The sequence below is a fragment of the Mastigoproctus giganteus genome, chromosome 7 (assembly GCF_048544385.1).
Source record: "Mastigoproctus giganteus isolate SK-2022 chromosome 7, ASM4854438v1, whole genome shotgun sequence".
Classification (NCBI taxonomy): domain Eukaryota; kingdom Metazoa; phylum Arthropoda; class Arachnida; order Uropygi; family Thelyphonidae; genus Mastigoproctus; species Mastigoproctus giganteus.
This window is the reverse complement of record NC_143581.1, coordinates 217,380,778-217,402,992: the sequence shown is the minus strand read 5'-3', so window position 1 is coordinate 217,402,992 and position 22,215 is coordinate 217,380,778. Positions and strand designations below refer to the sequence as shown.

The 22,215-nt window shown below is 37.1% G+C and overlaps 1 protein-coding gene across 4 annotated transcripts in view; it reads right to left on the bottom strand.

Annotated features, from left to right (window-relative positions):
* Nucleotides 1-22,215, bottom strand: part of LOC150083681 (extracellular matrix organizing protein FRAS1-like) — an 866,422-nt gene that overhangs the window by 96,207 nt on the left and 748,000 nt on the right. For all 4 annotated transcript variants that reach the window (XR_016547213.1, XM_090378121.1, XM_090378123.1 and 1 more), the window contains 2 exons: nt 19,108-19,191; nt 10,661-10,840 (listed from right to left, as the gene is read on the bottom strand). Coding sequence is in view for 3 of the 4 variants with exons in the window: in XM_090378121.1 (XP_090234247.1) it covers nt 10,661-10,840; nt 19,108-19,191 (264 nt within the window). In the remaining variant the exon portion in view is untranslated. The remainder of the gene's footprint in view (nt 1-10,660; nt 10,841-19,107; nt 19,192-22,215) is intronic.

Here is a 22,215-nt window from a genome sequence, read left to right as displayed (position 1 = left end):
TACAAATTTTTTAAAAATTATTGTGGGAATTAAAAATATATGAATGTTGAAAAGAAATAATTATACATCAGGTGTAAATTTTTATTATGATATACTGTTAATATTAACTAAGTCAGTCTATTCACACTTGGCAATAATAATTTTGATGTGAAAAAATCTATGGCAGCACTAGAGTAAAATCGATTGGTAACAAAATTTCCTCATAACGGAAATGACACAATTGATGTAATGGAAATGATGAAACTGATGTAACGGAAATGATGAAATTGATTTACCAAATTTACTTATTAATTTACCAAATCAACTCTAATGCTGATTTGGTAAATTAAGCAGCAGGTAGCAATATTAGGCAAGAATAAAAAGCAGAATATTATGCAAGAAAGTGGTTAGTAATATTATGCAAAAATAAAAGCAGAATATTATGCAACAATAGCGGGTAGTAATATTATGCAAAAATAAAAACAGAATATTATGCAACAATAGCGGGTAGTAATATTATGCAAGAATAAAATGCAGACTTCAGTAAAATCTGCTTCTCAAGATTTTGATTAAGTAAGTTGCGTAAGTAAGTTTCAATCAAACCAATCAAAAATTTAAACAGTTTTACAATTGTGATAACATTTTGCTATAATATTATGCAAGAATAAAAGCAGAATATTATGCAAAAAAGCAGGTTGTAATATTATACAAGAAAGCAGGTTGTAATATTATACAAGAAAGCAGGTTGTAATATTATACAAGAAAGCAGGTTGTAATATTATACAAGAATAAAATGCAAGATTTTGATTAACATTAACCTTCTAAGTAGCGTAAGTAAGTAAGTTTTGATCAAACCGTTCAAAAATTTAAACGGTTTTACAATTGTAATAATAACATTTCGCAATAATATTATGCAAGAAAGTGGGTAGCAATATTATTCAAGAAAGTGGGTGGCAATATTATGCAAGAAAGTGGGTAGCAATATTATGCAAGAATAAAATGCAAGATTTTCAACATTAAAGTGAAGAACTTCAAACATTTTCTCTCAATCTGATTAGTTTTTTTGTGCACATTTTTCTATTCAAATTCTGTCTTGGGGTCACTTTAATCCCTCCAGTGAGAGAGACTGACTTTTGGTCTTCAAGCCTTGGGCTTATGCACATTTCAGAGATGAAACCAGTTCATGAGAAAAAGACATGTTAGAGATGAAAAAACTGTCCTAAGCTGACATAATTTTAATATAAATAATATTACATTAAAGGTGCTATTTGTTTTAAACTCAAGGTGTCATTAAAGTCACAAAACAGCAACAACTGTTTTGTGACTTACTGGCTTCTCATCAGACAAATGGTAGCTTCTATTAGCACATTTATGACAACCTGTGTGTGAGCAGCCAAGTGGCATATGAAAGATAAACTTCCATTTAAACACGTAAGTTATGTGTACCTTTGATCTTTGATACTCCTAATCCTGTGGTGTGTTTGCCTCACAGAGCAAAGTGGTAAAGGTTGTAGGATTATAACTGAAATAATTTTAAACATGTATGTATTTCTTGAAGACTAAGAGCCAGTCTGCCATTGAAAAGATCAAAATTTACACAAGATTTTGATCTTTCCAGCTTGTGGAATTATAATCAATGCCTGCCCTAAACGTAACTTACAAACTTAAATACTCATTCAGAACAGTTTTGATACTTGTTCACAGAAAAAAGTCAGGTGGAGCCAAATTTGGGAGTGTTGTATCACCTATAAAAAAGTGTCAATTTCCAAAGTTCACTTTTTAAGCACGTGGCACTGATGTTTTAATATTCACGAAAGTAAAGTGTTATTTTTAGTTATTGACTGAAAAATTTCCATCACCAATTCCAGTAAACTAAATTATCTCATTCTTTCAGAATGGAATTATAAAACATAAGTATGTTACAGGAACTTGCAGGCCCAGTATATTAGGGCAGGGTGAGCAAGGCAGGTTATCATCGCACCATTGACAAAAAAAATTGAAGTATGCAATTTGTCAGACAAAAATCTTTCTGTGAAATGCACATAAATAGAAATGTGATAACTATATTTCATTGATACAGCCTCCATAGCCAGGTGGGCAGGAGCAGCAGTGCATCGCACACGCTTCTTGATTAGACTGGGGTTCGAGCCCGTGAGCCACCAAATACGGAGGCTGCGGAAAGGTCAGGGAATGACCACCGCATATCCCCGGAGCAATATGGTCTTAGTTGCTAATGCTCCTAAAAACCAAATAACAATAATAACAATATTTCATTGCAAGTACAGCTTACAACACACTCAGTGAAATAACATGTTTTGCAAAGGAAATGCACTGTCACCATGTTCACAAATACTTACATTGTTCCCAAATTGTAACTGTAGGGTTAGGAGGGAAGTTTTTAAAAACTAAAACTTATAAAAACCTACATGTGGTGAAAGATGCTTCATGAATGGGTTAATAACATGGCTATTTCACCAACTGAAAATGACATTACTGCCTAACTGGACTATAATGAAAATACTTTGCATTAAGTAAATGGTTGCAATAGTTATTTAAACTAACTCAGAATATCAACTATGCAGATTTTTATACGTAAGTTTTAAAAAGTTTTAAATTATTGCTTAGAATTCGTAACTAATTATTCTGCTGTGGCCCTTGTCTAATTCTAAAAATTTTGTTTTCACTCATTTCAAACCAAATTTTCGGTAAAATATGTGAACAAAATAGTCATCCACTAGTGTGTCTGTACACGTGGTGGTGGTCAAGGGGGTCTGATTTTTACTGCAAGGCCAAGCGTGGGAATATGTATCCACAGAATCAATAACATTTAAGGAACATGCGCCTTTAGGTGAGTATGCATTTATATTGAAAATGTAGTAAATTTTAATTTTGCTTAAATTGCATGTTGAAGTTGTCCCTTGCCATTCATTATATTGTGGTTGCACTGAATTCCTAGTCACTTTCTATGCTTTAAATGTGTAAGATGCTAACCCTTATATTAGTTCCATATGAATTCATGGCCAACCACAGAGTCTTCATGCCTACAGTCTACAAAAGCCAAAGGCAAGTAAATACCAAAAATTTCCTTTTCTCATGCTTCCCTTAATGAGACAACCTCAAACCGATAGTGTCTCTTTTCTGGAGATGTCAATAGTCATCTGCAGGGAGAAAAAATGAATTTTGAAGAACGTATTTATTTATTTTATTATTTCCTTTTCAATCAAATACAGTAGAGAGTCGATAATTCAAACTAATTGGGAGCAGGGTAGTTCAGATTTTCGAACTCATTAAAAATACTGTCTTAAAAAAAAAGGGTTTAATAAGTTTAGAAATAAAATGACTAAGTTGTACTTATGTATTTTTATTAATAGGTAACAAAACAGATGGATCTTTCAATCACAATAACACATTTATAGGCCTTTAATGAAAACAATCACTAACTTTTTGCTGCACCATTTTCAAACTTCATTTCTTTGCTGCCAGATCTCTCGCTCTTTTCAGCAAGAGTAGTTGAATTGGACAGCATTGTTTGTTGCTCGCACCAAGCCATCGCAGTCTTTAGCATGGCAAATGCCTCAGCATGCGTAGGCCCAGTGTTGACATAATTTTCTTCGTCGTCGTCGTCTTTGCCCGTATCATTTTTGGGAGCTCCTGTTTCTTTCACATTCACAACTTCGTTTTCATTTAAAACAAAAAACCCTGCAGCATCAAAATCCACCCACGCTCTTGCATCACCTTCATCACAGTCTTCAAACTCAGGGATTGACAGAAACAAGTTGATCATCTCATTTAGTATTTGTCCATCTCCTTCAGTTTGATTCTGCATGTCTCCTATGGTTTCTTCTGCAATAGGCCACAGTTTTTTCCAAGCATTTTTTAAACTGTGTGCAATGAGTGATTCCCATGCATCAGCTAACATGTAGCAGCTATCTTTCAGATTGAGCTTTTTTGAAAAAGCTATGATGCTTTCTTTGTTGTTTTCTGCTGCTAAAAGTAAACAACGCAAGACTTCTTTTTTTGTAGATCCTCTTCAACTTCTCAACGACTCCCTGGTCCATCGGTTGAAGGAGAGAGGAAACGTTTGGTGAAAGAAACATTACCTCAAATCAGTCATTTATTTTGTTTAATGTTTCCAATGAAGGATGTGATGGTATGTTGTCTAGGATAAGCAAGACCTTGCCCATTTTGCCTTCTCGTTTAAGATACTTCTTGACATTCAGGATAAAATGGTTGGTAAACCAATCATAAACACTTCTGAGTTCATCCTTGCATTTTAACAATGGGGTTTCCTTGATTTTCCTATCAACATCAATGGCAAAGCTTGAGTTTAATTGGCATTAGTCCAAACCATAGCTGTAATTCGCTCTTTACTCACTTTAAATCTGGGAGCAGCTGTTTCGTGGTGAGATACAAGAGATTTTTGAGGAAGTGACTTCCAGTTTATTCCAGTCTAGTCAGCATTGTATATGTCATATTTGGAATATCCTTCACTTTCCATAAGATTGATAAACTTATTTTTAAACAATTCCGCTGCAGCAAAATAACAAAATAAAATTTCCCCTTCAATGTGAAGTTCTCTAATGCAGTGCCTTGATTTTAAGTTTTTTAGTCAGCCTGTACTGGCTTTAAAATCTGACTAATTTTTTGTTGAAATCCAACACCTTTTCACACAACAAAGGTGCTGATATCGGTTCTCCTAAACTTCATCTCTGCGTGAACCACAAATAAATAGCATCTTCAAGAGGTGGGTCATTAGCTGTTCTCATAGTTTTTCTTTTTTTTTTTGCACTGTCATCTGAATCAAGTTTGAATGTGAACTTTAAAATTTTTTCATTGTTATTTTTAATGTCTGTTATGGTTGACTTTCCAATTTCACGAAATTTTGAAAGTCTGTTTAAAATCTCAATCTTCAATTCAATTGGTAAAACTTTCTGCTTCCTTTTAAAAGAAGATGCCATAACTACAGTAGGTAAAATAAAACTCTGTAAATAAATTTTCAGAACCTTCTCCTCATTTTATATCCAGTGGTGTGCTGGAGCTGGCTTGCACCAGCTCACATGAACTGATTGTTAAATTGACAATGGTTATAAATTGTAAACCAGCACACACTTCAATCCACAATGGCTAGAGGTATTTGGGCAATGAGAGAGAGAGAGAGAGAGAGAGAGAGAGAGAGAGAGAGAGAGAGAGAGAGAGAGAGAGAGAGATCTTTATTGCAACTACATGATGAATACAATATAGACAGATATAAATAGAGTTGCAACTGTCACATCATGGCCAAAGGCCAGGGGCTCACATCTCATAAGTTTGTACAGTATTTAAACATTAAAATCTCAATCTTCAATTCAATTGTTAAAAATTCAATTGTATATGGTGACAAGAAAAATCCAGCCAGGGCGCGATAATTTCAGCACTGTTTGTGCTTACTTTTCCCCGACCCCTTCCCTATGTGGCAGCCTGTGTATGGATTATCTCTGCCAGAAATTTTACAGGAATATTATTTCCAACAAATATCCGCTTAATTTTGTCTGGGCTGCTTCTTCTTAAGGTAATGACATTTTCACGCTTGACATCTATCAAAGATTTCATTTCTAGAATTGTCGTGAACCTGATAAGGTCATTACAGTAAGAATAAGCACCCCAATTGCAAACCTTAGATTGGATATGGATTCAAGAGTTCGGCAAAAGTCAGCGAAAACATTTTGTGAGAATCAATTGGCTATACGGAAAAAAAAGAAAAAAAAGTGAATATTTTATTATTGTTTTATATTTTTGAAAGTGAATATTTTATTATTGTTTTATATTTTTGAATTCCAAACTGTTGTAAATCAGTAAAACTTACGGCATACACACACATATTTTTTGTCATGTTCTTTTTAAGTGAGCTGGTTGTCTCACGTGCTTGTTGTCTTAGGAGCAATCTGTGCATGCCATGTTCTTGGTTATTTATTCACACTTATCTTCTTTTACTGTTTTGATTTCACAACCACCCCAAAAAATGTGAGTGAATAGAAATATCAACTGCGAAGTGTGTTGAATAACAGATTACAAAGTGTTATATCTAGTTAGTACTGTATGTATATTAATTAAGCTATGTATGCAAACGTAAATTTATTTTTCTTTTGCTAACCTGTGGATAACATTCTTCTGATTTTCATGTAACCATTTAATTTTGTTAATTGGTAAGATAAAATAAAAGTATAAATTTGTGCTTTATATCTTCATTTTTATAGCCTATGGATAATTTTCCACAGGCTATAAAAATTTCCAATTTTCGCTTATTACATTTCAAACAGAATCAAAATTCAATTCACAAATGTGATCCCAATAACGGTGCTTACTGCAATTATTTTATGGCACCAGCATAAAAAAATAATAATAAATAAATGCTGGCTCATTCGGATTATTGACGTTTTGAATTACCAATGTTCATATTTTCGATGCTCTACTGTATATAAAAATTTTAGCAAGGTCAGATGCAGACTCATCTTTCTTTGAGTAGACAACATTCCTCGAGAAATGGTTCCCTACATAAATTCAAAAATAAGAGAAATTGGGGGATTCTAAAGTTCCTTTCACAAAATTCTCTTCTTTATAGGAAATGGAAATTGTCACATTTCACAAGAATATTTGCTGATGCTATCAAGGCAGTGTTACATGGGTTGGAAAACTGCTAGCCTGAGGGAGGGGAAGAGAGATACACAGACTAACAACAGCCATAGGTAGAGGTGAAAGTCATACTTCTGCTGCTTCTATTAGGACGTGCAACAGTCTAGAAAGCAAGGTGTCAGGAATTACAACCCTTGTTGAGTGTTCTCAGGGAAAAAGCAAATACATAGACTTTGTTAGGGTTATTAAGAGTAAAAACAGGAGTGCATATACACTGAGTGATCACTGAATTATGACCATCTACCTAATACTTCGTAGGTTCTCCTTTTGCACTCAGTACAGCAGCTATCTGACGTGGCATTGATTCAACAAGATGTAGGAAGCATTCAGGAGGTATGGCCAACTAAGCTGTGTGTAATGCAGTCAGAAATGCAGGTATGGAGGTGTATCCAGATGTCTGATATGCCTTTCCGGAGTGTCCCACAAGTGCTCTATGGGATTGATATTGGTGGAGTTCGGAGGCCAATCGATATGCTGGAAGTCAAAACTGTGTTCTTCAAACCATTCCTGCACAAGTGGCTGATGGCCAGCGCATTGTCATCTTGGAAGGCACCATCGCCATTCGGGAAAAAGTGTAACATAGCGGGGTGTACACAGTCAGCAAGCAGTTGACAATAGCAGAGACCACTGATATGTTGTTCCACATGCACCAGAGGTCCAAGTCCCTGCCAGTGAAACATGCCCCACACCATACAACCACCTCCACTGGCTTGCACTTTTTATACCATGCATGATGGATCATGAGCCTCATGTTGTTGACGCCAAATCCATACACTAGCATCCACGGTGTGGAGTAAATAACGTGACTCACCTGACCAGCACACCTTCATCCAGTCTTATAGCGTTGAACTTGCATGCTCTTTGCACCAGGCAAGTCTTTTACGTAGATGAACCTTGGTTAGGAGAGGATGTCGTAGGGGTCGTCTGCTGGTATAGTCCATATGTGCAAGTGTGCGACGCATGGGTAGTGAACTCTTCAACAGTGCTGCGCCAGTTCGAGTTGTCAGACCCGGTGCTCACCTCTAACATCAACCTTTCACTGACCTTTGTAGTTTTGCCTCGGGTTGTTGTTTGACCATTTTGATGCCATCCTGGTACGCTTTAACTACGGCAGCTCTCAAACCCCCCACCAGTTCAGCCATTTGGGAAATCGAGGCACTGCTTGTCAAGCACCCACAATCTGTCCTTTATCAAAGTCTGAGAAATCCTTTCTTTTACCCATCACGCTTGGAATTTTACTACCTATTGAACCACTGACATCTTATCTATGCTACGTAGGTCGACTAACTGTGCACTCTTGTACCTCACGTGGTCAATGGGTCGCATTCAGTTTTCATAGGGGTAGCTATAATTCAGTGATCACTCTGTATATCTGCATGTAGGAATATAGCAAACAAATTTTATCAATTTGAAGAACTGGTCAAATCATTAAATGCAGGCACAGCAGGGATATCAGAGATGTACTGCCACTACTCCTTATAGCAATATGCCTTATGAACAAGCATAAGGGATATGGAATTTGAATATGGTAAGTATAATGTGTAGAGAAAAGACATTTTTGTGTAAAGGCAGTCCCAGACCAGGAGTCGGGGAGCATTATGCTCTTGTTTAAGAAGCACAGAAAATCTAAGGCAATACACCCAGCTGACATTAGTGGGCAGTGCAATGTTGAGTTAGTTTGGTATGGCATAAGCACTAAGAAAACAAAAATGAGAGTAGGAGTGTGATATAGGCAAAATGAATGTGATGACTACAATGGACAATTATACAGACAAAGATTGGAACAGTAACCAAGAAAATCTTATAATTGGGATTTTATCTTTCCAGATACCAACTGGAAAGTGAGGGTTTGTCACTCACACAGTAGCAAGACTTTTGTGGATTTATTGGATGAATGCTTCCTACATCAGCATGTTAAAGTTACTAAGCAACCAATACTCTTGATCTAATTATTAGTAGCAACTCTTTGTGCATTAGGAATCTCCAGATAAAGGAACCACTAGGAAAAACTAGGTGGTAGTGATCACAGTGTACTAATGTGGGATCTACTTAATGATATAACTATTCTCAAATGTAAAAGGGAGAGATTTTGCTTTCCTAAAGGTGACAGCAATAGTCTCAGACAGTTTTTAAAACTATTCAGTGAGAACAACTGATGATTGTCAACTGAAAATTCTAAATTGAAAGTAATTGTAGAAGCTATCAGACTTTTTATACAAACTAAGAAATACTTTTTAAGGCTTAGACTGAAATGGATGTCAGAAAATGCATAGTATGCATATAAATAATCAGGGGATAAAGAAACCTATATATAAACTAGTCTATACTCAAATGAACGAAGGGGGGGGGGAGATTAGGCAAGCAAAGGTACATTACAAGAAATCTCTAGCAAAGAATACAAAAAGTAGCAAATGCATCTTTACTTATGTTAAAATTTTGGAGAGGAAAGTGATGAATCACATTAGTCCACCAGATATGAGTGGTATAAATTATTATTATTATTATTAATAATACTAGCCATATAGTGCAAGGAAGCCTGAGGCTTATGCTGCACCAGCTAAAAACAAATTTCTGAGTTACCTTGAGAGAGAGAGAGAGAGAAGTAGAAGGGAAACACCAAGAAGAGAAGAATGATGATATCCAGCTCAGGACCCTGAGTGTGCCAAGCCCATACTCACCAGATGTGAGCCCCTGGATACAATGGTTCTATCAGGTTGTTGATGACTTGCATAGATATTTTGCATTTACATTCACACATGAGGAATTTTTTAAGGGTGGGAAAACCAGATGTTATTGTTATTTGTTATTTGGTTTTTTTTTTAGGAGCATTAGCAACTAAGGTCATATTGCTCCGGGAATATGCGGTGGTCATTCTCTGGCCTTTCCACATCTGGTGGTGTATTTGGTGGTGACGGGCTCAAACCCCAGTCTAATCAAGAAGTGTGTGCTACGCACTGCTGCTTCTTCCCACCTGGCTACGGAGGCACCAGAAAACCAGATGTATACCAAATTAATTTAGCTCCAACAGGAAGCTAAATGATTCTATGATAAATGAGAATACAGAGGAAAAGAAACCGTTGAAGGTAAAAGTAAATAAGGCACATGGGTAGATGGGAAGTATCCAGTTATATTAAGGGAGGCAGCAAAAGAGGTAAGGAAACTCTTAACCATAACTATGACAGTATCACTGGATTTGAGTGGGGTCCCTACAGATTGAAGATATGCAAATGTCTTCCAAATTTACAAAGTAGAATCAAAGGGTGAAGTGAGTAATTACAGATGTGTACACTTCAGTTCCAGGGAAAATAATGAAGTCACTAGTTAAAGAAGTAATGCAGACCATCTTCACAGTAACGCAGATATATAGCAATCATAACACAGTCCTAGTAAGGGATGATCTTGTCTAATTAATCTGATTTAATACTATGACATAGTAGCAAAGGAACTGGATGCAAAAAATAATTTTGATATCATATACTTAGATTCTGGCAAAACTTTTCATACTGTTGCACATAAAAGAATGCTGTACAAATTGGAAGAGCATGGCATTAGGGTCAGGTTACTACTACAGACAAAGGGATGGTTGAGTGTGAGAAGCTAGACAGTGGTTATCAATGGGCACTGCTCTCCTTTATCCAATGTTATTAGTGCAGTCTCCCAGAGTTCAGTGCTGGGCCCATTATTCTTTCAATATTTATTAATGATGCTAATATAGATACATCAAGCTTAATGTCTAATTTTGAAGATGGTACAAAGGTGATTAATGATAGTAATAAGGGTATAACACTGTATATAACAATATAACACTATATATCATCATATTGCAATATTTTAACCGCATTTCAAATGTGGTCTAAGTTATGATCATAAGTTGAAAATGTGCAAATTTAAAAAAAAAAAACGAAAAAAATTCTAATTCTATGGATTCTTCCTTTAAATGTCTAATATTAATTAAATATGTAGTTAACATAATTTTGTCATTAAAATGAGCTCATAATATAATAATTCTAACCTGATGGTGGACTGATGTGAAGGGTGTGATATCTGTTAATCTTTCAAATGTAGGTTGTATACCAATATCTGTAGGCAATGCAACTTCCCAATTAAAAAATATATCTGACTGGTTAATGCCTGCATTTTTACACATGGCTGCAGTAGTTGTAGCATATTCTGGATAATGAGAATCACATGCCTGCAAAACACACAGTACACAAAACATATACAGTAAAAAATAAATAAATAAAAATTTAATAAGAATTTTAAAAATAATATTTAAATTTTTTTTCAAACAATAATATATATACAGGTGGGCCTCGATTAACGTGATTAATTCGTCCCGTGAGCACATCGCGCAAAACGGAAACACGTAAATCGAATATCATAACCAATAGGAAAAATTATAGTTGGTCCTTGACCTTCTGGAATGTCCATAAAGAATTTTAAAAATAACTTTTAAATAACTTTTTAACTGTATATAATGTAAAAGATAATGAAAATAATTATGGAATTAAATGTTTATTGATAAAACAGCGGTCCTTGAAAAAATTACTGAGACATTAAAGGCGCCGTGAACTGAGAAACTTTGGGAACCTCTGACATAAAATGCACAATGAAGAAATTAGTGTTGCGGAAATATTTGAACAGTGTTGATTTTCTCTTTTCATCAATTTCCGATAGCCAACAACAATCTTCTCTGGGCCCTGGCGAAATAAATATCGCAGAGAACATCAAACCTTTTGTTTGAGATTCTATGTGATACGAAAGATTTCATCTAATTCTTTTACCGTTATCTCCTTCGCGGTAACATTTTCATCTGGCTCATTTAAAAATTTTAATTTTTAAATGCAAGTCTGCATTGACTTTATTAGCAGGAGACAAACACGTCTTCTTCCGATGGTTGATGGAACACACCGAGGCGGGTAGCAGGCAAACGTTTGTTTATTGACTGTACGACTCGCAGTAAGCTTAACACGCGATTCAAATCTTTTTCAACTATCGCATAAAAAAAAAAAAAAAAAAAGATCGCGTTAACTGGAAATTTCATGTAAAGTGAAAAGTGGTATCATTTTTCAAATAGTGTTAACTGAATATCGCGTTAATTGAACTTGCGTTATGTGAGGCCTAGCTGTACATAAATATGGCTATCCAAACACATTATGTTACTTTAGATTAATTTAGATATTTGTAACAAGAAATTGTAGCTGTTAAAAGCTATTAATATTATAGTAGTAGAGAATAAGATATATCCCCTCCCAATCCCTTAGAGCACAATCACACAAGTGCTCTTCAGTTAATATAATTTAGTGGGTTATATTAACTGAAGGGCTATATCAATTGATGGCCCTAGTAACTGTAACTGGGACTTGTTAAATCCAGCAATACACATCAAGTAAGGCATATCAATAAACACTCATTGGTGAAGACAGATGTACAATCTTTGACATTGGATGCTGTGCTCTATTCAGTTCTGGTTCTCGTATAAAAAGACTGAGATGAAGGAGATGAGTGACTGCTGCTCATTGTCACAATATAATAGTAGTAACAGTAGTCAAGACATGTGATGCAAGAAAGCAAGTTTATGTAGCATCAGCCAAAAAAACACAAAAAAAAAACCCATTTCGCACATTTGATTCGGTACTATCAGTTAGCTGTTTGTTTGTTTGTTATTTGGTTTTTAGGAGCATTAGCAACTAAGGCCATATTGCTCCGGGAAATGTGGTGGTCATTCTCTGACCTTTCCGCATCCTCCGTATTTGGAGGTGACGGGCTTGAACCCCGGTCTAATCAAGAAGCCTGTGCTACGCACTGCTCCTCCTTCCCACCTGACTACAGAGGCGCCCCTATCAGTTAGCAGATGATACAAAGGTTGACAGGGTTATTAATGACAGTAATAGCAGTGTGCTACTGCAACAGGACCTGGAAAAGTTGGGCAGATGGGCTGAGAAGCGGCAACTGAAGTTTAACATTGACAAATGCAAAGTACTTTGAAATGTACCAACTGTGTGGTACTACACTTAGGGTGGTAGAAAATGAAAAAAGACCTGGGAGTAATTGTGCAGTCAGATATGAAATTTTCTGAGCAGTGCAGAGCAGATCATGGGGTATTGTCAATGATATACATGAATTTTGCTTGTACGGAAAAGGAGATGACTATCACCTTTTCTGTACAAGCAAAAAAGGAGATGACTATCAATTGTTATAAGGCAATGGTCAGGCCTTGCCTTGAGTACTGCATGCAGGTCTAGAGGCCTAATTTTAGGAAGGATGTACAGTTGCTTGAGCCAGTATAGAGAAGGGCAACAAGATTGGTGAGGAGAACAAAGGGGTGGTCTTACCAAGAAAGGCTTAAGTTCTGCAAAATTGCAGCATCTGGAGACTAGGCACCTGCGAGGTGATCTGATTGAGGTATATAAGGCCTTGAATGGGTTGAGCAGGCTCATTTCTGATGGGATTCTTTCTCTTGCACAGATTATGAATCTGAAAAGCATAAATTCAAATTGAGGAAAGACAGTTATAGTTGAATCAACCAATAATTGAGATTATGACAGAAAAAGTACATGGGGTTTGGCAGACTGCAAGTGGAAATGGACATCGTTGAGATTAGAATTGAAACCATGTATATTTGTGAAAGGAACTAGGAAGTATTTGGGAGGTTTAGTTCTTTTTGCAGATAAGCATAGAGGCCTCCGTAGCCGAGTGGTCAGGAGCGGGAGTGCAGTAGCACACGCTCTTTGAGTAGATGGGGGTTCAAGCCCCTGACTGCTGAATACGGTCGATCTGCCAACCTGCACTGGACCAGCGTGGCAGATTATGGTCCATTTTCCCTCAGCATGAATTGTTGAGGAGGCGGCTTCCATCCTGCAGTGGGTTGATAATGGCTGCACTTTACCTTTTATTAGTTTGACAATTCATGGTGTATTCAATAGAAAGAAAAAGTGGGGGGGGGGGGGACATGCTGTATGAAGTAATGAAATTTTTGGATATGGCATACACACAGTAAGAATATACCCAGATCCTTGACATAACGTGGCCTCAACAATGCCCACTGCATACACACTACTCGGACTCGCTCCGGTCACTATCTGGCAGAGTAGATGTAGCAAGATCCGGAAGCCTCCTAAAGAGTTACGAATAGGTTCAGTCTGGTGTATTAACTAGCGGCCGGCCAGTGAACATCATTTTAGAGCTGTACCCTCGAAATGTAAGGAAGATTGGATCTCACCATGATGTCCATCATAACCTCAAAAGTCAACAGTCATACTGCATCATGGAAGAGATGGGGAAGAGGTGACAGGAACTTAGCTCTGGAGACTAAACATGCGTTCTACCACTTCAAGCCTCCAATAAGCAAAGTGGTGGTATTGCACCAGTTGATTCCCATCAACTGGTGCAATACCACCAGTTGCACCATTCTCATCAACTGGTGCAACTGGTGGTATTGCACCAGTTGATGAGAATCATCTACCACCTAGTATTGCCTGGTAACACAGAGTGGCGGCATTTGTCCATGTGGTGTGGGCACCACACCTCGACCCCTGCTTATGTTGGTTCACACCTGGGAGGTCACCCATAGTGTGCTTGTGCATGGGGGTTATACCCAGGATTACTAACAGTCCCACCATCATGAAGGTGCAAACAGAGGATTTGGCTGTCACAGACTGTCTGGACTTTGCCGAAATTTGGTCCACTTGACTTCAGTGTCGGGTGACACTATCAGTTCCATCAGTGTTTTAGACTCCCACGTAGCAAGTACTGCTTGTCTGGCATATCTGAGATAATGTCTGTGACAACCTCAAGGATCCAATATACATTAGTCAATAATTGAAGTTCTCTTCTAAGGTAAGACAATCATAAAGCAGTTTCTGGAGCACTGCAGTGACATAAAGGCGAGTCTGATAAACCAAAAGTAAACAATTTATTGTTTAGGCTGCCATGGCCTGTAAGTATAAAACCAATGTTTAAGTCTGGATTAAACCATTTCAATTTTTGCTTAGAAAACTCAGCAACGTTGGGAAGAAACTTATCAGTTACTCGACCGTGATCTAACAAAGTCCACTCAGATTGGCAGTCACGGATAAACTGACATCTAAGTCTTCTTTTGTCTTCCTTTTCACTTAGTTCAAGATTTATGGCATAATCTCCACTCTGGGCAGGGATTGACTTACAATGATGGTATAGCAGATACTGAAACATGATCTCATATTTAATTGGTAACATACCACACAAAACTTGCAAAGCAATGGTCGAAACTATCTTGCAAGATCTTGAGACAGCAAGAAGAAAGAATATTTGGGCCTGTAAAAGATAACTACTAACTTGATGGGTGGCTTTTTTTTTTTACCTTAGAGCCCCAGGCTCTAAGGTAACAGAGCAGTGTAACAGACAAATAGGTACAAAAATACAAGTGTAGTACAATTTCAATGTTGAGGGCTTAATATCCCACACTGTTTTTGTTATTTTAATTATTTTACCAGTAAGTGACTTTAATTTCTGTAAAAGATATTTTGAATGAGCTACAAAATTAAATCAGTCATCTAATATCAAGCCCAAATATTTGTAAGTCTGTGTAATTTTAATAGCCTGATCTCCAAAGCCTAACATTGGGCAGTCTGTTTAAGTTCAATATACTTTTTAACAACATTTGTCTAGTTTTAAAAATAGAGATTCAAAGCTTATTTACTTTACACCTGCTGTTTAGATCACTGAGTACATCATTAGCTCTTTCTTCCAATTCTAAACTCGAATTACCTGAGATCAGAATCACCAGATTGTTGGCATATGCAACTTTCTGCATTCATGCATGATCGACAGCAACCCACCCATCAAGAATCACGATCCAACAAACGGAACCAAGGACTGATTCTTGAGGGTAGCCTCTGGAGATTGGATGTGTAGCCTGAGAAAAACCAGAGGAAACCACAAGAGATCTGTCACTAAAATAACTAGAGGTCAGGCAATATAAAGGAATGGAGACCCCAGCCTCCCAGAACCTCCCAGAACCCGCTAGGACATTCTGCCACCAAATGGTGTCAAAGGTCCCTTTGCAGTCCAAGGAGGCTGAGGACATACTTTGTGGAAGCAGAGGAGACAATCCATGGTGATTGCACCAGTTGATGAGAATCGTCAACTGGTGCAATCAACTGGTGGAAGTCAACAGTTGACTTCCCTTTCCTGAAGCCAAACAGCAACTGAACATTTAAGTTTTTAGCTAAGTAATATTTATTAAATCTAACAACCATTCATTTTTCCAGAACTTGACCCATAACAAGCAAAAGGGTGATCGGTCTATATGGTGCTGGATCATCTGTATGTTTTCCTGGGTTTTTCAGCTCGTTTCCAATTAACCAGGAAGGTACCCTCCTGTAAACAACAGTTTAATAGATTCTGGATAAGCTGGGTACTTTTCAGTACCGAAACTTCCAAAAGTCTAAACCAGGACACTTCCCATCTTTCATTCAGTTAATAGCCTGATTTATCTCATCCTGGAGAAACAATTCTTCAAAGCTGGATCCACAATAAGTTAGATGCGCAAACCTCAATTCAGACCGAGTTGACCTCTCTGGCACCATAATGTCCTGATGAATTATACTGTTAAAAATGGTGCTGATAGATTGCTGCCATGATAAAGTCTCAGAATTGTTTGAAATAGTAAAAGAGGAGAAAACATCACCAGGATGAATCTTATCCATAACAATTTTGTAAGGAACACCCATGGTTCCTGATTTAAAGTTTGGTTAAACTTTTGGTTCAACTAATCTCTCCCAAGCTTGCCTTTTCTTGATATATATGGTGTTGAAATAGTCTTCAAGCTAGCTACCTTATAGATCCCTAAAGGTGATCAACAACCTCTCGAACCCGGTTGTTCCTCTTAGCATGCAGGAAATCTCTATGTGCTCTTTTCAAATTTTGGCTAAGGTCCATCAGTTCCTGGGACCACCAGGGAACAAAGTTATTCCTATGCTTCTTTTTGGTTAGGGTGGCATTACAAGCTTCTCTAATGAGTTTTATAGACTCCTGCTCATTAACTGACAGCTGTTTCATTCTTTCAACATTTTCAGGGGTAGTAACCTCTTGAAGTCTCCTGTTAAAACATTTCCAGTTACACCCTACACCTTAAAACGAAGGAAGTCATGTGAGTTCCTCTGAGCCCGAGTCAGAGACCACCTTGAAGGTTATTACGTTGTGATCATTTCCTGATCAGGAAATATGTACATTTAGTTTGAAATGGCCATACCCAGTGTAGTATTTTATAAGGTAATGTCAATGAATGATTGACCACTAGATGAAACAAAAGTAGGTGGATGGCCAGCAGAATTCCAAAGAATCAGATTTTTTATTTATATATAAACTCCTCTAGCTTCTCTCCCTTTAGATTAGACACAGGGCTGTTCCAAAGGGAAGAAGAAGCATTGGCATACAAAACAAATATAAGTTTCTTTTGGGCCAAACAAAGTAATGCTGTTTCTAAATAGTTTAGATAAGGATCTATTTCTTGATGTGGTTGGCTACACTGGAAGTAGATTGAAACCAAATAGATTTGCCCAAAGGCACCCTCCAAACATGTGCACGCTGCATGTGTGTGTGTGTGTGTAGGGTGCAAATGCCAATAATCATGGTGACAGTTATGTTAGGGTCGACAATAGCCAGAGCTGTCCAAACTTTGGCCACAGCATGATCTCCATTCCAGAAACTTCTGTATTTGACAGGACTATCTTTGTACCAGAAGGAAGTCCCTCCTGGTACAAAGGAACCAAGCCCTTATAAGTATATACCTCCTGCAGTCCAAGAATTTAAATACCATGTTCAGTAATAATTTTAGAAAGGTCATTCATAACCGAGATTTCTCTTTGGCAATTTAATTGCAAACATTTTACACTTCGGCTAAGGTTTCCTCTTCTTTGAGAGTTAAATGTAATCAGTTCTGATCTTAGTAGCTTCTTGTGCCCTTATATATTCGGGACATTTTGAATCTCGGAATGAATGCACACTGTTACTTTTCCAAAATTTGCAGTTTGGACAGACTGCAGGAGAGTCTTTGTTAGGGCAATCGTCAATCTGATGACCTTGAGTTCCACAATGCCCACAAGTTGCAACAGGTTGATGACAATTTTTCTTGGAGTGTCCAAAATTAAGACATTTAAAACACCTTGATGCAATAAGGAAGTTCTTAACACCATGAATGGACCATCCTACATAAATTTTTCCTCCCAAACCCAACAAAATTATTCAAATAGCTCCAGATGTTTCAACACTCCAATGCTGGTTATTCTTGTTTCTCAAAGAAAATTTAAACATAACCCTTACCAATTGTTTAATATCCTCAAGGGCACCTTGCTCACTCAAAGACACTTTGCTCAACTCAAATTCTTATCAAACAGATCCTTGAGGAAGTCAGCCTTAGAGACATCGTAGAAATATCACATACAGAGTTGGTTTTAATTTTTTAGTAAGTCAACAGAAAGACGTGTCTTTAAATTTGTCATGTTGTTTTAGCTTTTCTAGGTCAGAATTAGTAGCAGTTTCAATCAAGATCCCTTTGTCCCTAGTTTTCCTAATAGACTTTATCTTAAGCCATTTAAATTCATTCTTAAAGGAAGACAAGATGGCAGACAGTACAATAAAAAAGCATTGTGTCCAGCTAGAGCCAAAGGCGCTCTAAAAATAACAACTGCACAAACATGTCCCCAGCCTCCAGCAGCCACCCAAAAGTACAAAATAAGTATCAAAATAGCTGTCCTACCCAAAGCTTGGGGAGGAAAGAAACTTCAAAACAACAAGATAAAATTGACAGTGAAGGAATTGCAAATCCAATGGCAGCCATTATACCATTTTGTATAGTTAAACACTAGAATCAGCTATGGAAGAAAACATTTAATTCTAACCAACTCCTTAACTGTCAGTCACAAAAAAGGCATCACCAGACTCACCCAACCTTCATGAATCCGAGGAACATAATTGGGAAGATGGCCTGAAAACACAAAATAAAAAGCATAATCCAAGGGCCTAACTTTTACCGTCTACAGTCGGCTTCAGCATGAACACTTCTTCTCTCAGGAAAATTTAAAAGTCGCAGCTTTTTTTTTTTTTTATGAAAACCCCAAACATGAAAGGTATCAAAACCTATAGTACTTTAGTACTTAGTGCCATACATGGATTGAAGGAGAAGTACGGGGGAGGTGGATGCCGGAAACTTTGCTCTAGAAACTAAACATGAGTTTCACCACTTCAAGCCTCCAATAAGCAAAGTGGTATAATTAATGCCAATCATTCAATAGTTTATATTTTATGAGAGGGTTGAAGGCCATTTAAAACTAGTTCCAAGTCTTATAAAATCCATTAGTCATATAATTACCTATCACTGCCTTAATTAAATATGGATTTAACTGTATTTTAAATTTTCCTTTAAAGCTAAACAAATGAAAAAAAAATAATAATAATAAAACAGAAAAACCAACATACAGTTACACATATAAGAGGATAGCCTGGTGAAGGATCGCGAGTTCTGCCCTCTTCCACACTGTCCAAGGATAACAATGAAACCACCTAAAACAAGGGGGAAAAAAAAAAGAAATAATTTAGTGAACCTCTAAATAAAATAAAATAAATTGCTACTTTAACGGGAATGCAATATACAAACAAATCTTAAATATCATTATTATCACTGTGATATCTTATTTATTTGTAAATAATCTAGACTTGATAGCTTGGGTGTACAGTAGCAGAGGAACAAGATGAACATATTAAAGCATGTAATGGATGACAGAGAATATGACACATGCACACGCAAACACACAGAGATCTGCTTGAGCTCAGACAACTTCATATGACAAATAGCAGAAGAGACTCCCCACAACTGCTCTAAGTTGCCATTATTGTAGACAGATGAATGTATAAACAAAAATGGGGGATTGAAGAAATGAGCTTTCGATATGGAAGAGTGATGAAGTGCAAGAATGGGTGCCCTTTCATTGCTTTAGATGGAAAAATGGAGTGTAAGTTGTTTCCTGAGCACTAAAATTCATGAGTGTAAATTCATGAGCTGGATAAATGTTTGGTGGCATGTTCTGTTGGCCTGGCTGAAACTTTGGTTAAGTTGAGATCTTAGAAATGTATCATCTACAATAAAAAAGAATAATCTTTAATGTTAGTAATCAGAAACACATGATATCTAGGTTCTGAGTCCAGAAGAGAAAAACAGTAAAGTTGAGAGCAACTTGTAGTAATTATCAACTTCTTCTTTTCTTCTTCTTGGTCCTTAGCTGGAAGCTGGGGGAGGCGGTTGGCCACGCAACCAGTATGCTGCTGTAGGTGCCGCAGGGTTTCGGACTTGCTCTGTGATGTTCTTCCATACTTTACGATCCATGGCGTCAGCCCTGGCCTGGTTAAGATCGAGACGTCGGCTCTTCAAGTCATTTTCCACTTGCTTGGCCCACGTTTTCCTAGGCGCGGTCCGTTGGATGCTCCATTGGGTGGGTCGTTGTCTCCAGAGGAGTGTGGATGGTATTCTGTTCCCCATTCTACATACGTGGTCAAACCATCTAAGCCTTCGCTTCTGGATTTGGTCGGCAATGGTTGGTTGCTGTTGGCATCTGGCGTGGATGGTATCTTAGTGATGCGGTCACGAAGTGAGATGCCCAAAATCTGCCGCAGGCATTGCATTTGGAATACCTCAAGTTTGTTTAAATCAATTATCAACTAACTGGATAAAAGAAAACTTCCTAAAATCCAATCTATAACTCTACCCCTTTAATTTGAATTTATGGTCTAATTTTAGAATCACTTATAATTATGAAAATTTCACCTTCACATATTTTAGTATTCCTTCTCAGAGAATGACAGACCTCAATCAGACTGTCCCTAAAGTACTTAGTTACCAAGTACCATAGCTTGCATATTTGAAATCTTTCCTTATATGGGCACTGTTTTGCCAATCTCACTAGGCATGTTACACATCTTTGGATCTTTTCAAGAAGCTTGATTTCTTTTCTTTAGGTGTACTCTCCACTTAAGAAACAAAGTGAAGTCTCACTATGGCTGTATGGAGTGTATTTATCTCCCCATCTCTACCAACAAATGTTCAATACATTGAAAGAACAGCACAGGCTCTCCTTGATGCTTGTCTGTCTGCACTAACTCCCAAATATTTTGGAGTTGTTATATCCCAAGTACAAACCTTTATGGGTATAAAACGAAGCTGCCACTTATCTCATAATCATTAAAGCCTATCGAAGTAATCTTGAAGGAGTGCAGCTTAGTGCTGGTCATTTATCATTATCCCAATTTGCAAATTTTGACAATATGCTCCATCCCTTCATTGATGTCATTTAAGAAATCAGAAACAGGAAAGTCAAAGTGCCAATCCCTGAGGAACCGCCACTTCTAACAGTAGCTCAATATGAAGCATAGCCATTAAATCTTAACTGTCTGTCTCCTCCTGCAGCCATCCCACAATCCATTTGCATACTCATGAACCCAACATGTACAAGCTTATACAGTAATCTCATATACAACATCAAATGAAATGTTTTGCTGAAGTTAAAATAAACAATGCCAATATTATTTCCTATAACCAGCTCTGTCAAAATTATATATACACTAACAGTAACAGCTTATATACACTTTCACAACAGTTTATACACTCTGACAAAATAGCTTATTTTGTCAATCTTAAACTCTGGTTAGTTAAATTTTTACCATTATAAAATTATGCTACGTATCATTAAGAATACCATTTATATTGAGGTGCTTTTGCATTACATTCTTAATCATTGGCAGTGTGCTACTGCAACAGGATCTAGAAAATTTGAGAAGACGGGCTGAGAAGTGGCAACCGAAGTTTAACATTGACAAATGCAAAGTATTGCATATGGGTAGAAGTAACCCCAGAGGAACGTATCAACTGTGCGGTACTAAACTCAGCAGATCTGTATACAGTACTCAAAATCATGGTCCAACCATGACATTCTACAAGGGGATAATAACATAATCCCTGCTGGAAAGATTCCTTTATATCATTGACAAAAATCTGTAAGCAAGTCTGCACTGGTCAGAGAATTATATAAACTCATACTGCACTGTAACAAAACTGCCAGTCTAATAAAAAGCATTTTTGCACAAAAACATCACTCATCACTAAACAGTAAAAATATCTCCCATATCTTCTTATGTGTTTAATCACCAAACTCCCCAAAGCCAGCCCAATGCAGAAAAAAGTATGGGAATGCAAATTACGAAATGTACCTGCCAAAATTACAATCACACTACTTATCAGAATGGTTAGTTTATAAGTAGTGTGATTGTAATACTGGCAGGTGCATTTCGTAATTTGAATGCCCATACTTTTTTCTGCATTGGGCTGGCTTTGGCGAGTTTGGTGTTATTAAACACATAAGAAGATATGGGAGATATTTTTACTGTTTAGTGATGAGTGATGTTTTTGTGCAAAAAAGCTTTTTATTAGACTGGCAGTTTTGTTACAGTGCAGTATGAGTTTAAAGTGAGATTTTGTTGCAGCTTAGGTCCAGAAATATAGTTCATAAAGGTCCAAAAGGCATTTATTTCCTGAGG